At 45.3% G+C, this 15,326-nt stretch overlaps 1 protein-coding gene across 2 annotated transcripts in view; it reads left to right on the top strand.

Annotated features, from left to right (window-relative positions):
- Window positions 1–4,444: 4,444 nt before the first annotated feature.
- The window catches only part of ankfn1b (ankyrin repeat and fibronectin type III domain containing 1b), a 128,118-nt gene continuing 117,236 nt past the window's right edge, over window positions 4,445–15,326 (top strand). Inside the window, exons 1-2 of one of the 2 annotated variants that reach the window (XM_086140687.1) lie at window positions 4,445–4,561; window positions 12,670–12,732. In XM_086140687.1, coding sequence (XP_085996813.1) covers window positions 12,716–12,732 — 17 coding nt within the window. In that variant the 5' untranslated portion in view covers window positions 4,445–4,561; window positions 12,670–12,715. Of the gene's footprint in view, window positions 4,562–9,696; window positions 9,788–12,669; window positions 12,733–15,326 lie in introns of those variants that run through there. The other variant, XM_086140688.1, reaches the window with a different exon arrangement.

Genomic DNA, 15,326 nt, shown 5'->3' with positions numbered 1-15,326 from the left:
TGGTAACCAAGCGAGCTCTCATCCAATAGGAATCGCCGACTCCGGGTAAGCCACGCCCCTAGCCCCGCCCCCTGGCGGCACGTCGCTCCACCGCGCAGGGGACGCTGCAGAGGACAACACGTACACTGCATTTATTTTAAGATTATTTCTTTGTTTGATCATTTATTTGCTTGCAGGTGTGCGTGTTATCCTCTGAAAACAAGAAAAATAAAAGGCCAGACTGTCACAAGTGCAGCACGTTACTCGAAACTTATTCGTTCATGTGTTGAAAGAGGTCAGAGGTAAGGAAGAGGTGGAGAAAAGTGTCCAGGGTAATAAGGGAGAGAAGACTATCATGTCTCGATGCAAGGAAAGGTGAATAACACTGTGGTGAGACCAGCGATGCTGTATGGATTTAGAACATGTGTCAAACTCAAGGCCAACGGGCTAAATGTGGCCCAACGCGTCATCTTATGTGGCCTGCAAGCACGTCTTAAAAGGCCCGATTGTCTTCAAATAAAGAAGTCGAACGCGTGCATCGACCATAAACTACATTTCCAACAATTCACGCAAATCATGTTACCCACAAAGTGACGGCGTCTCGCCATAAGATCGCGGTGTATCCACATCAATACCATTTTCAACAAGTGGAATTGAGAAATACAAATGATCCCTAAAGTATGCTAAAGTTAGCCTTCCAGAAAAACAACAAATTGTCCAAGAATTGAAAGCCAAATTAGGATGGCAGCAGAACGTGTTCACGAAAAGACTGCAACAGTGAAAGCTAGCTCTGGAACAGAGCAACTAGTAAATGTCATTTTTTTTTACATCTATGCAAATGCATATCGTCACCCTCTTAAAATAATCGCCCAAGTCATTTTTTACAAAAAAAAAATTTTTTTTTTTTTTTCTTTTGCAAAAAATCATGATGCTGACCACCTGACCTGGCAAAAAAACAAACAAACATTTGCCTCCATCCTCAGTTAAACAGATTGTGCCATTATACCCTTTAAGTAAAAATTGCCTATGTCAAGAGAATGTCAAATGGTTCAGTTTTTTGTGTTTCCTGAAAAATCTGAAAAAATGACTTAGGCGATTATTTTAAGAGGGTGACGATATGTAGCATTTTGGATTTGAATGAGTTAAAAATTCAGAGTTATTTAACTTGGAGTAGTTACATTTATTTTACATTACATTTGGTTAAATTCATACTGTTACCATAACATGGTGGCCCTTTGAGGGCAACCATCATGCTGATGTGGTGAAAATGAGTTTGACACACTGATCTAGAAACAGTGACAACGACCAAAAGACAGGAGGCAGAGCTGGAGGTTGTAGAGATGAAGATGTTGAGGTTCTCTTTAGGAGCGACCAGGATGGAGAGGATCAGGAATGAGTCCATCAGAGGGACGGCACATGGTAGATGTTTTGGAGGGAGGAGATGGTCGGGTCGTGGACAGACGAGGGGGAGTGGATATATCAGCTGGAATTGGACCAAAGAGAAGATGGATGGACGTCGTGAGAGAGGATATGAAGGTAGTTGATGTGAGAGAGGAGGATCCAGAGAAGAGGGTTAGATGGAGAGGGTGGAGACCCCTGAGGGGAAAAGCCCAAAGGAAAAGAAGAAGAAGAATTGAAAGAAACCAGCTCGTGGTGGTTTAGCTCTCCATTAGATTATCCCGCAATTGAGCTCCCGTTGGCAGGTCCAACCTCTGGATCCTTCACTCTCACTTTCTTCACTTGGAGACATTTCACCCCTCGGCCGAGAAGAAGAGGAACTGAAGAAGCCTCTCTGCTGAGGCGAAGCGTCTTCGGGCAAATTCTTGTCGAAAATCTTCTTGTTGCGGGACTTGCATTTGAGTTCCTCATTCTGAAGAACTGAAGAACTTCAAGTTCAGTTGCCACGATGAGAAGATTTTGATGAAAATATCTGAAATATTATTTGCAGAAACGCAAGGGTTTTCCAAAGAAAGCTGTCATAGGGCTGATATCTGCTTATTGAAGATTATGTCATTGTCATATTGATGGCTGGTATGCAAAACCTCTTATCTGAAAAAAAAAACACCCTTTTCGGGAAATGAAAAAAATGTGTCATTTGATCACAGTATGGTCTTTGTTAAAGATATTCAAGAATATTCTTTTGTTCACAGACTATATTTCTATGTTATAATTCAAACCCTGGGTAGCTTTGGAACAGAGCAACTAGTAAACATCATTTTTTTTACATCTATGCAAATGCATATCGATGGCTGGAATGCAAAACCTCCCATCTGAAAAAAACACCTTTTTCAGGAAATGAAAAATACTTTAAATTTATTATAGTATGGTTTTTGTTAAAGATATTCAAGAATATTCTATTGTTCACAGACTGTATTTCTATGTTATAATTTAAAATTACATAGCATGTGTTTTTACCCCTGACAATGCAGATGTGTTTTTTTTCCTAATTTTTCTGCTTCATTGTGCACATAGGAGTTTTGTCACGTGACATTTATGTCAAAGGAAAGGGTGGGATTATCCTGCAGATAGACTGAAAATGTATAGCCATCCCATTTCTCACCATTCAATGAAAAAACCCAAAAATCGAAAAATTTGCAGATTTTGCATTCAAGCCATCGATATGACAAACAAACGCCAACATGCTGGTGCCACCTAGTGTCATCAGCTTTCATCAAAAGTTGCATTTCGTGGAGTTTGGTCGACTCGGACGTTAATACAGACACGCCTTCGTAGTCGCAAGCGGTTGATGTTCATGCAAAAACACCCAGAAGTAGCAAGAAGCGTGATTATTTGACGCCACATCATCGTTTTGTCATCATGAATTAGCACGGCGATGTTTTAACACGTGCTCTCAATAATTCCTTCCCGTATTCTCATCCACAACTCAAAAAAGAAACTCGCTTGACTTCTTCCCACGGAAGTCGGCCGGTTCGAAATATAGCCGATCGCTTTCTCAAGCCCACGTTATGACGGAGCTCTTTAGATTTGGTCGGGACAAAAGAAGGTAGCATGTGAAACATTCAGCGAGTGTGGATTATCTCCGTTAATGCCGGTGTCACCCGTGTTGTTTGAACCTTGGTGGTTCAAAGGATTAGGCCGATACCGGCGGGGCCGCTACTTCCCTAATGAGATAACAGGGTGAAGTCTGGAAACCTATTAAAGTCTTATTAACATAAATGTCCTGTGTGCAATCAGTCAATATAATTGTGTTGGATTATGCATGTACCGCCAACCCCTTGGAAGGAAAACACACAGAGAACAAAGTGGGTGGATTCTCAGTGGTCGGGAAACTAGCTTTGCGTGCTATTGCAACCGTAGACATCAGATTATGAGCCGGTTATGACCGCGTGGCGGGGGAAGCCGGCCAGCGGCTGAGATTCAGGCTTCTTGAGAACGGGAAAGTTAAGGAGTCGAAGTTTGGTGAGGAAAAAATCAAATTACACTGGAAGGCGTTGGCAACGGTGACAAGCTGTTGTGTTCTTGTCGATGGCGAAATTGACACAACTGGTTTACTTCTAAATCCATTACATTGGATTTTTTTCAAAACCATCCGACTGGGAAAAATTACAAAAAATAATTTTTATCTTGCAAACAATATAATTATCATAACAAAGAATTATATGCATAAATGCCACTTTGCAACCCCCCACGCCAAAAAATAAACCCACTGTTACATGAAATGTCTTTATGATACGAATCTATATAAAAAAAAGTGAAAAATACCGACGCACAAAACTTTTGTACAATTATATCAGAATTTAATCCACGATAGACCCCTGTACATGTGTCCCATTACTTATTTACTTGTTTTTTATTTCATTTTTTTAAATTACTGTTATTATCCTGTATTTTAACTGGATATAAATACCTTTTCAAATATATAGGAGGTGTGAATATATTTTTCAAGTTAATACACTCTTGATTTGGGCAACATGAGAATGTCATTGTAACTTTCTGTTATGGTTAACAAAAATTAAAAAAGCAACGTGACATCATGATAAGACGTTGGACAACAGCCTCAGAAAACAGCAGGGCAAACACGCAAATATCACACACACACACAAAATTATGAAATCAATTAATATATCGATCACTTTTAAACAAAAATCCGCTCTGTTTTGGTGCCTTAAAAAGGTCCAAACGAAGTTAAGAACTTGGAATGTGAGTGTGTGTGTGTGTATGTGTGTATACATATTATCTGATGTTTTTCCAGACACTTTCAGGCCTGTCAGCCTAGTGTATGTGTGTGTGTGTGTGTGTGTGTGTGTGTGTGTGTGTATTAGGGGGGTTACACTGATTTATCTCCAGGGCTGAACGAGGCGGAGCAAAGCATCCTTTGATTGCAGCGAACTGCGTGTGTGTGTGTGTGTGTGTGTGTGTGTGTGTGTGTGTGTGTGTGTGTGTGTGTGTGTGTGTGTGTGTGGGCGGAGATTGAAGGAGCCTCGGCGCTGCCGGACGCGCACAGCTCCTATCCATGTTGAGAAATCCAAGTGTCCCACCGCAGGAAACAGGCTCTCCGGGGGCGTCGGGACGGAATACTCGGATTACTCATGAAGGAGTACTACTACTTTTCACCAAGGAGGTAAGAATCCGCGTACTTTTAAAAGTACTTCTTTGTTTTCTGTCAAAACACTTGCGCACTTGCGGAGCCCCTTCCAGCTGCAGCTCCAGCTCCAACTCCCCCCATGTCGGGAAACTTCTGCATTTTCTGCAGCGCAAACTTCGCTGGCATTGTCTCCACAGGCCGTGTCGGTGCGTACACACCGTTGCCATGACAATACCAGGGAAACCCAGCGCCGAGCACGTTGGGATACACAAAAGACAGCCAGCCTTGCTGCAGCTGCGGCGAAGTTCCCCCCCGTCGGTGCGATCACTGCCCGGAATTCCCAGACTCCCACTGCCCCCCTGGAGGAGGAGGAAGAGGAGGAGGAGGAGGAAGAAGGGGGCCTCTGCTCTGCTCTCAGCTTTATTTTGTATTTCTAAAAGCAAAATCGGTGTCCCTGCAAGGCTGAGGGGTCAGGAGGAAGGTGTGTCCTGTGTTTGGAGGACAGTCTGTGACCCTGCTGCTCAGGAAGGGGATGCTTTTAGTCGCTGCCCCGCGGACACATGTGGAAATGACCGGCTTCCACAATGGAGAGCACAATTGTCTTAGGGGAAAAGGAAAAAGATGTGTGTGTGTGTGTGTGTGTGTGTGTGTGTGGAGGGGAGGAAGGAGGGGGGTAACATTGGCATGAAGGCCAAAATAAATGTGTGTCACTGCTGGTTTGGGGTTTGTGTTTGCGCATGCGTGTGGACGGGAGGGAAGGTGGGGTCGGGGCCTCTGCACGGCCACGGGATATGGCTGAGTGAGTGTGTGAGAGTGTGTGTGTGTGTGTGTTTGTAAACCCCCTCCCGCCCGAACAAAGCACATGGCCGGGCCACCTGCGAGCGTGTCCGATGACAGGCAGGATGAGCTTTCCCCTCCGGTGACTCATTATTTGACGGGGATGTGGTCTCGGGCGGCGGGGGTTTCAGCGGTCCAGGTGCTCGGTGGGACGACAGCGAGCGTCCGTCACGCGTGTTTCTCCAGCAAACGCGTGTTTGTCTAAATCCATGCCACCCAAAAAAAAAACAAACAAAAAAAAAAAAACTTGGACTATCTATCTAACTGATGCAGGAACAACAGATGAAATCCTCCCTAAACGTGCAGGATTTGGGCTTTTTCGGTTGTTCGTTACCGTCGTAATCGCACGGTTCACCGCTAAAACGACTTACTTTGTTGTGGTTTTATGTTAAAAAGCCGAACCGCCGGTGGAGTTTTCCGTCCCGATCGGCGACGCTTCACCCACGGCGTTCCTGCCGATCTATCAGGCTGTGGATTTCAGCCAAAGCAGCTTCAGAAGATCAACGCGCTCAATAAGTTCACTGAGCTTTATTCCGAATGAAAATAAACAGCACGAGCCTTCGCAACCCAACTACCGGCTTTGCAACATCACAACCCCTCTGTTTATGCAGAGCACGAGTTCAACTGGTTTCTTTTTTTGTGACGGCCGAGCACCTGGACACGCCTTTCCTCCTTTTTTGGCGTTCTCCATTCGTGTCCTGTCGGCTGAACCGTTGGTTAGATCGGTGTCATCTTATTTCTAAACTATTTCCCATCATATTTTTCGGATAAACTTGTGTCTCATTGTTCCCTTTTTCTTTATTTTATTGTTGTTTTCTTCTATCCATATTTTAATGGCGTTATAATTGTTCTTGGCTGCATTGTGTTTTTGTAGACCTAGAAAAAGCATATGACAGGGTGCCAAGAGAGGAGCTCTGGTATTGTATGAGGAAGTCTGGAGTGGCAGAGAAGTATGTTAGACTGGTGCAGGACATGTATGCTAGCTGTGAGACACTGGTACGGTGTGCTGTAGGGGTAACAGAGAAGTTCAAGGTGGAGGTGGGACTCCATCAAGGATCAGCTCTGAGCCCCTTCTTGTTCGCAACGGTGATGGACAGGCTGACAGATGAGGTTAGACAGTAATCCCCATGGACCATGATGTTTGGAGATGACATTGTGATCTGTAGTGAGAGCAGACAACAGGTAGAGGAAAATTTAGAGAGGTGGAGGTATGCTCTGGAAAGGAGAGGAATGAAAGTTAGTCACAGCAAGACAGAGTGTATGTGTGTGAATGAGGGGAACTCAAGTGGAACGGTGAGGCTACGGGGAGTGGAGATCAAGAAGCTGGAGGATTTCAGGTACTTAGGGTCAACAGTCCAGAGCAACGGAGAGTGTGGAAAAGAGGTGAAGAGACGGGTCCAAGCAGGTTGGAATGGGTGGAGAAAAGTGTCAGGGGTACTATGTGAGAGAAGACTTTCAGTCAGAATAAAAGGAAAGGTGTACAAGACAGTGGTGAGACCAGCGATGATGTTTGGACTAGAAACTGTTCCAATGACTAAAAGACAGCAGGCAGAACTAGAGGTTGCAGAGATGAAGATGTTGAGGTTCTCTTTTGGAGTGACCAGGATAGGATCAGGAATGAGTCTATCAGAGGAACAGCACATGTTAGATGTTTTGGAGAGAAGGTCAGAGAAGCCAGACAGAGATGGTTCGGTATAGTCAATATATTGGTAGACGAATGCTGGAATTGGAGCTGCCAGGCAAGAGGTCTAGAGGAAGACCAAAGAGAAGATTTATGGACGTAGTGAGATAGGATATGAAGGTAGTTGGTGTGTAAGAGGAGGATCCAGAGAATAGGGTTAGATGGAGAAAGTTGATTTGCTGTGGCGACACCTGAAGCGAAAAGCCGAAAGAAGAAGAAGAAGAAGAAGAAGAAGAAGAAGAAGAAGAAGAAGAAGAAGAAGAAGATCGGGCCGGAGACCCAAGAACAGGTGTTGTACTCATACTGAGCTTAAAATGCAGGTTGTAGGTTTCATACCGATTCAGTCTGAGATGGTTGGGTCACGGACGGAGGAAGGAGAGTGACGATATCGGTGGACGGATGCTGGAATTGGAGGTCTAGAGGAAAATCAAAGAGGGTTAGATGGAGAAGGTGCAGATCCATGAAGGGAAAAGCCCAAAGGAAAAGAAGAAGAATTCGCCTTTGTATCGATATGTTAGCATGTTAGCATGTTACCATGCTTTTCAGTCTTGTGCGGGCTTTTTTTTCCAAATTCGTATTTTGTTCGCTGCTGCGAGGATTCATCCGTGACGGCTTGAATACAATCCAGCTTCACGTCTATCACGACATATCACCTCAAGGTTTTGACATCCTAAATCATCCGTTCATTCACCGGTGTACGTATGAGTCACGCACCGGGAGGGGAAGCGGCGAAAGAGTAAGCGTGACATCACGTCGGCCGTGTCTGTGTGTCGAGGCATGCAGCCGCTTCTTCCAGCGGTCGTGGCCGCGGGGCGTCTGAGCGCGCTCGGGGACGAGTTGCTGCACATATCATCGCGTAGTGGATGCGAGGCTGCGAACGTGGGTGGCTTTTGTTTGTTTGGAGTTGCAATCAGACTTGGGTAAATGGAGAAACCAAACATTATGAATGATGGACTTTGGATTCGCACAATTAGCAGATATCCATCAATAATACCGCTACCCGGGCCTACGGGGAGGCTAGCGTGTTAGCGAGGTAATAGCGTCCTCGGTGTAATTGCCTTTTCGCCCTGCTTTTTGATGCATTGTGGGCCTCCTGGCCGGCAGCAGCAGGTATCAGTCCTAGACTCTGCCGTTGAGGGCTTCCACTCGGCCCAAGGACTTCTGGCACTTTTTGATCGATGGACGTCTGGAGTCTTATTTTTAAAAACTGAAAAATGATGTCAGGGAAATAATTCATAATTTGGCACCGGCCTGGGAGACAAGTAGGAAAGTTCCGGTGAAGTATTTAACAAGAGTTTCTGTGAATGTGAATGAGATAGTCCATAAACAATATGAGTGACGGAGTGAATGCTGTACGTCTGTATGATGAGTGACTGGATGAATGGTGACAGCATGTCTTCATAAGACTTGTGAACGAACGGGTGAATGGTCGTTTGTCTCCATATGTGGCCTGTGATCGTACCAAAGCAGTGACCTGCGGTGAGGTTGGTGGCTGGTGAGGCAGGAGAACTGCGTGCCTCACTTAGTGGCTCGTCTCAGCCAAACTAGTAACACACGCACAGTTGTTGACAAAACAACTGTATATTGGAAATGAAGTTCATATAACAAAAGGGTTTCAACATTTTAATATCGACATACAGAAAGAGAGCAATACGCTCTCGCCAGCAGTCAGCCGTCATTGTGCAATCTATGTTGAGGCTCAGCAGTCTGCTGCCTCACTGCACGTCTCTTTTCAGTATTTGAACAGTAAATGTGAAAATCCAGCGGTTTTCAATCAAAAATCTAAAACTGGTGAAGTTAAGTGAAAAATACCTTTATAGTGCAAATAACTGACAAATAGAACAATTTAATTCTTTTTTTTTTCCATTTTTTCCTTTCCAAATTTGGCAAGTGAGGCCTTTCCCAGAGTGAACTCTGTGAATGGACGCACGACTATTGCAGTGAGGTGTGGTGAGGTTCATGGCTGGTGAGGCACTGTGATGAATCACAATCACATTTACAAACATATGTACCCTACGGAGTAGCTTATACACCGAATAAGCCGAGGAGTCGTGAGAAGAATCCCTGGAATCAGGAGCGCCCCCTACCGTGAGGCGGAAGAACCGTGTGCCTCACTTCTCAGCCGTTTTACGATCGCCCAGCACAAGAAACTAGTAACACACATACAGTTGTTGACAAATTGGACATGTAGTTTATAGAGCAGAATTGCAACATACAGAGAGACAGCGATCTGATCTCGGTGCAGAGCATGCCGGCGGTCAGCCGTCATCGAGGCTCATCAGTTCTCAGCCTCACTGCACGTCTCTTCTCAGTATTTGTACAGTAAATGTGAAAATCCGTCCATTTTGAATCAAAAACGATCGGAAACTGGTGAAGTTAAATGAAAAATACCTTTATAATGCAAATCGCTGATAAGCAGAACCATTCAATTCTTTTTGTCATTGGATTTTTTTTTTTCTTTCCGAGATTAGCAAGTGAGGCACAGCCTCTCCTGCCTCCCCTGACTGCACCTCACTGTCCCGGAGTGAACTCCATCTCTCGCCCAGTGACAGCTTGGATAGACTCCACCCCTCCGCATACCCTAGTGCAGGATAGACAATGAATGAGCGAACGAACGGGCGAATATTTTCCCTTTACACTGAAGAAGACGTATCATTTGATTCCTTCCACAGTGGGAACACATGAAGGAGGTTCATTGGAGACGTGGACGAGAGGGCGAATGCTTGTTTATCTCCATTAGATGTGTAAGTGAGTGAATGAACGATTGAGTTTCTATAAATGTGAAAGAGCGGGTGAAGCAGGAGCCGCAACCACGCCGCCTGCAGTTCTTAGGCTACGTGATGCGGACGTCGAGGCTGGCATGACGTTTTCTAAGGAAATGAGATCTGACAAGTCACTCAGGATTTTCTGACCAGGATATGCAATTTGACGTCCCACCGGTTCCTGTACTGGCTTCAAACAGCCGGAGGAACAAAGAGTTTCAAGACAAGGTTGGAGGATGAGTGGAGCCAACGTACCCTGAAAGAGGGGGATGAGTGAAGGGAAACAAAGTGACAGATGTGGATTTGGCTTCTGGAAGACCTTTGGGTCAGCCGTCGCCGCTTCAGTCAGTCTTGATGTTTTGTACAGAAAGACGACGGGTCGGCCTTGAACATGGTCCGTGCAAAGCCTGGAGTTTGGCGTCGCGCAAAAGCTTGGCGTTCACTCATCCCCGCGCCGCCTTTGAACGTCCAGAAGAAATGAAAGCAGAACACGGGCGAGAAATGTTTGCTGATCAAACACAACTCCAGGACCTCATGCCTAAACTCAGAGATTTCTCCAGATGCAGCATAGAAGCATGCAGATGTCGCTCCAGCGCCCTCCGTTCTCCAGCACATCTGCTTGGACGACGGGAGTTTTTCCATTCGGGTTTTTCTACCGGAAAAAAAAAAGTCCACGCCATGTGTTCCTCGCTCACTCACCGCGCCATCAAAAGCTCCCTCTTATTATCCTCAGAAGACAAGACGGGAGATAGATATGTGCACAACTCACCCCCAAATATCCATTCATACATTATCTCAAGCGCTTATCCTGGTGTCCACGATCAGCCATCGTATAAACACATGCAACCATTCACCCTCTCCTGCACAAGCACAGAGACGTGCAACTGCTCAGGAAAATTTAGAGCAGGGCTCCAAACTACGGCTTGCGGGCCAACCGTGGCCCGCGCTGTACTTTTTAATGGCCCGTAGTAAATTTTTAAAATATACTGTATTTTTACATCTATAAGGCGCACATAAAAGTCTTAGATTATCTTCAAAATGTGCGTCGCGCCTTATAGTGCAGTGTGCCCTGTGTGTGTTGTTGTAAGGCCGACGTAGTAGAGAACACCATGAGAATGTGAAAGGGGGAAGTGTGGGCATTGATTGTATATATAAGAATGGTTGTGTGCTATGCTGAGCATCGTTGTTTTAACAACCCTGAACACATCGCTGACAAACCCATCCAGCCACATCACCAACATGTGCGCGAAACGCACAACAGGGCACGAAAAGTCTTATTGGAGACCACGGTTTCACTAAGAGTGGAAGGCAGCGCCGGGCGAGGTATGTCACAATTTGCTAATGGATTGTAGATGCTCGGGCTAACGTGTCTGCCGGCATTGTTGTTCCAGCTTTCGCAAAAGCCGGCATCATTTCCGAGGACCCGCGCGGCACGGAAAGTGACTCTGACAGTGAAAAAAGGGAACCCAGCATGTTTGATGGAGATTTAGCGCAGATGTTAAAATCAAATACAGAGAATGAGGACTTCCATGGGTTGGATTGATGACGATTACCGGTAAAAAAATGTGAATACCAAACTCAGTTTAGCTCCCGCTCTGTTTTTAAAGACGCACACTTGTATGCTTGTGTGTGTGTTGTTGTCGTAAGGTGGGCGTAGTAGATGACGCCATGAGAACGTAAAAGGGGAAAGTGTGGGCGTGGATTGTATTTGAAACATGCGCCTTATAATCAGGTGCGCCTTATGTGTGAGTTAAATACAATAATGGCACACATAACTGAGACTGCGCCTTTTAGGAAAAATACGGTAATTAAATATGGCCCGCACAAGAAGCTTGAGTTCAACTCTAGATGGAGCCAGCGACTAAACAAAATGAAGCTAAGAAAAACTTTTACCGCAAGTCACCAGAAATGGCGTCTCCGAAGAAACGCAAAATGGCAAATGAGTGTAGAGGATTTCCGAAACAGTGGGAAAATGAATATTTCTTCACAGAAATCAACAGAAAGTGTGTCTGTTTGATTTGCAATGAAGATGTTGCTGTCGGCACATGGACTTGGTCCCACATGGACTTGGAGAACATGAAGGCTCTTCTGCGGGAATCCAGGAAGCGCTTTCCGCTAGCGCTAGCCTCCTCCCTTCAAACATTTCCTCACGTTGAACGTCATGGAATTTGTTTTTCCAGGCGCTAACCTTCTCTTGTGTTCGCAAAAAGTTGCACATCACAAGCAACCATGTCCCGATAAGTCAAGTGAAGAAGCTGTGGGTTGTTCAGGAAACGTTGTGTCCAACTGGCAATATTACCATTTTATCTCTCACCAGGAAGTAAATAACTAGTGTTTGTTTTTCAAAACTGAAGTCCTTTTGGGTTTTGTTTGGACTCGGAGCTTATCGGCGACAGAAGCCCAAATTCTGAAAGCTCTGGGTTCTTTGGACGGAGGGGCGTCTCAACCACGTGATCCGGTTCTCCACCAGATGTTCTGCTTCATTAACATGCAGCCTCGGGGAGACAAAGGTGTCAAGCGGCCCTGGATGGTTTATTCAGGTGCCGCGGCTCTGCATCATTAGCTCTTATCAACATGAATAATGTTCGCTGGATATATTTTCGGGTGAGAAAGTGTCGGGGGTGTCGAGAAACATCGGCGGGCGGCGATGAAGAAACTTCTCACAAATCACACAGTAGGAAGGCAACCTTGAAACCCAACACTTCAAGATCGGAGAGGCTTTTAGAGGCCCTTAAAGGGACTGAGCGGTTCCGCTCGGCGTGTTTCCTGAAAGCGACGGCGTTAGCGGGTGAATAAACATGGCACGGGCTTCATTTACCTTCCGCCTGCTTCTTACACTGCGATTCTTGTTTGCCCCGTTTTAGGTAGAGGCCGGCGGTCCCGGAGCCCGAGGAGCCCCCGGCCGCCAAAATGGCGCAACTCATAGAGTAAGTGAGATTACGTCTTTATGCGATGGATTTTACACAGCCTGCTAAAATATTTTATTGTGTTTACTAAATAGACTTCCTGCCTCTATTTTGGTTCTTCCGGGAACTGTTGTCGCACATTCCTGCCCCCCCCCCCCCCGCCCACCCCGGCCCCGATGCCAGGCCTGTATGGCACCGCCGTCCAAACAAGAACGTGGTGACGAACGAGCAGCCGGCCCCGTTCTGTAAAACATTATCGGCGCCGGTCCTCGTTTATTCTGAAGAAACCATTAAGAAACATGGATTTATAAGGTTCTTTTTTTTGTTTTGTTTGTTTCACGATATGTGAATGAGAGGAACCCGGGTGGAACGGTGAGGCTGCAGGGAGCGCAGATCAAGAAAGTGGAGGATTTCAAGTGCTTGGGGTGGAGAAAAGTGTCAGGGGTACGAAGAGATAGAAGACAGAATGAAAGTGAAGGGGGAGGAGACGGTGGCGAGACCAGCGATGCTATTTTTCGCTTATTTATTTTATTCTTGTCATTACTATTGTCTATTTTTATTGTCGTTCAGTTCTGTTTGTCTATTTTTTCCCCCTTACTGTTCCATTCTGTCCATTCTTATCCCTGTTGTTGTTGTTGTTGTTGTTCTCCCTGGTGTCTATTTATTTTGGTGTCTATCTGCAAACCTGCCAACTTTACATCCGTTTTTCCCCGTCTTCTTCCGAGCACGGCGATCATCTCCTTCTTCTCCGTCATTTTGCCTTTCTCAAGTAGAACAACACTTTTAATTTATCGTCTTTGCCTCCGAGGAGGTGCACGTGGAGGAACACCGTGCACGCTCTCCCTCGTGGGCCGTACTGGTTGTGACGCTCCTGCTAGTTGTTGACTTATTTCCTGCCAAGCTCCCTTCTGTTAACCCGATCGACTGCCACGGCAACACGCCGGGCGTCGCGACCGAGCCAGGCGGGTTCCTGACTTGCGCAACTCTCCGTCCCCGTGACTCACCGGTGAGTCATCTCCACGGCGCCGAGTTTATAAACGCAAGACGGCGACGCGTGCGCACGTCAACGGCTCGTGTCGGCACTCGCAGCGGGCCGACGCCGCGCAGACACTGTGTTTATCGCGGCGGTGTGTGAATGCGTTCGAACACAAAAGGTCCCGATGCGAGGAGTGAGTGATTTACGTAAACATAGATATTATGTGACTGTGAAACTATTTCCTGTCCAAAAGATAAACAGCACACACACACACACACACACACACATTGAAAACAAGAAGCACTAGTTTACACTGAATCTGCCCAGCAGAGCAGCGGAGGAGCTTTTTGTGTTTAGGCATCAAAAAGGACGCGTGTTTTTATTTTTCAAACGGTCATTTTGATTTTACTGCATCCGTCTTTTTTTTTTTTTTTTTTTTGCATCCGCGTTCCACCAAGCATCCACTAGAGGACAGCACAGCCGTTGGTTCAGGGAAAAGGGGCGCCCAGGCGGGATGAGTGTGTGAGTCGATGGGCGTAATGGGATTCGCGGCCCCTGTTGCCAAGGATGAATGATTCCAACTTGGTGTTGTTAATTTAGAGAGTAGCCGAGGTCTTCGCGGCAAAGTGAGGCAACATTAAATTTTCAAATGAGCCTGGTAGGAGTGAGCGATGATGCTAATTTTGTTTTCAAGCTTTGGGTCTCTTTTCACACAACGAATTCCTGCATCTCAGTGTGAGCTCACTGCTTCTTCTTCGGATGGAAACAAAACCAACCAGACAATTATTATTAGGATTGTAGCTTTCTTAAGTAGAAGGCGATAATCTGTCTTAGTCTTATGATAATATCAAACAGGAAACCTGGTGGACAAACGATTCCCAGAGCGGTATTGGCGGCGGAGATGGTATTTGTTGACGATGTAAATCGGGGCTGGGAAATGAATTATTACAAGGAGCCGTTCTAGAAAGCTGAACGCCGTTAGAAGGCCGAACCGACATTAAGAGTAAAGCAACACACTTGTGCTACATGAACGGAATACGTGTTTTGTCATCGTCTGAGGAGGCTCTCCGTCACCCGGGTCGCGGTGAATTCTTGACCAAATCTTCTTGCAACGGAGCAACTTTTAGGGATTACCTGGATTAGCTAACGTCATTTTCAGACTAGCTCACCGGCTAGCCGAGTGCTATCTTGGTCTTCCCTCTAAAACCATTATGGTCGTCCGCTCTCATTTTGAGTCCAAATAACTAAATTAAAATATCTGCACATACACGTCTATAAGCCACAGGTTTCCACATTATAACATGAGATATTTACACAGAAAGATGTTAGACATGTTCACTTTTACATACATATACAAATAAATACCGATAAATAAATGATACATACCAGTAAGAGGCACAAATACGTATTGGAAATGTTTTTTTTTCTTTCCAAACAATGCCTGTAACACGACTGATGAAAATGATGATAAATAATATAATAAAAATATACAAATAATGTAATAACAATGATAAATAATAATAATAATAATAATAATAATAAGCAATAATAATAAACAACAATAATAATAATAATAACACCTGAAAAATAGCTAAAAATAACTAATACCGGTAAATAAATGTTACATACTGGTAACATC

The sequence above is a fragment of the Fistularia commersonii genome, chromosome 33 (genome assembly GCF_037954325.1).
Source record: "Fistularia commersonii isolate RoL2024-O1a breed Wild chromosome 33, RoL_Fcom_v1.0, whole genome shotgun sequence".
Lineage (NCBI taxonomy): Eukaryota > Metazoa > Chordata > Actinopteri > Syngnathiformes > Fistulariidae > Fistularia > Fistularia commersonii.
Note: the sequence above shows the minus strand (reverse complement) of the source record. Positions and strands in the feature narration are given on the sequence as shown.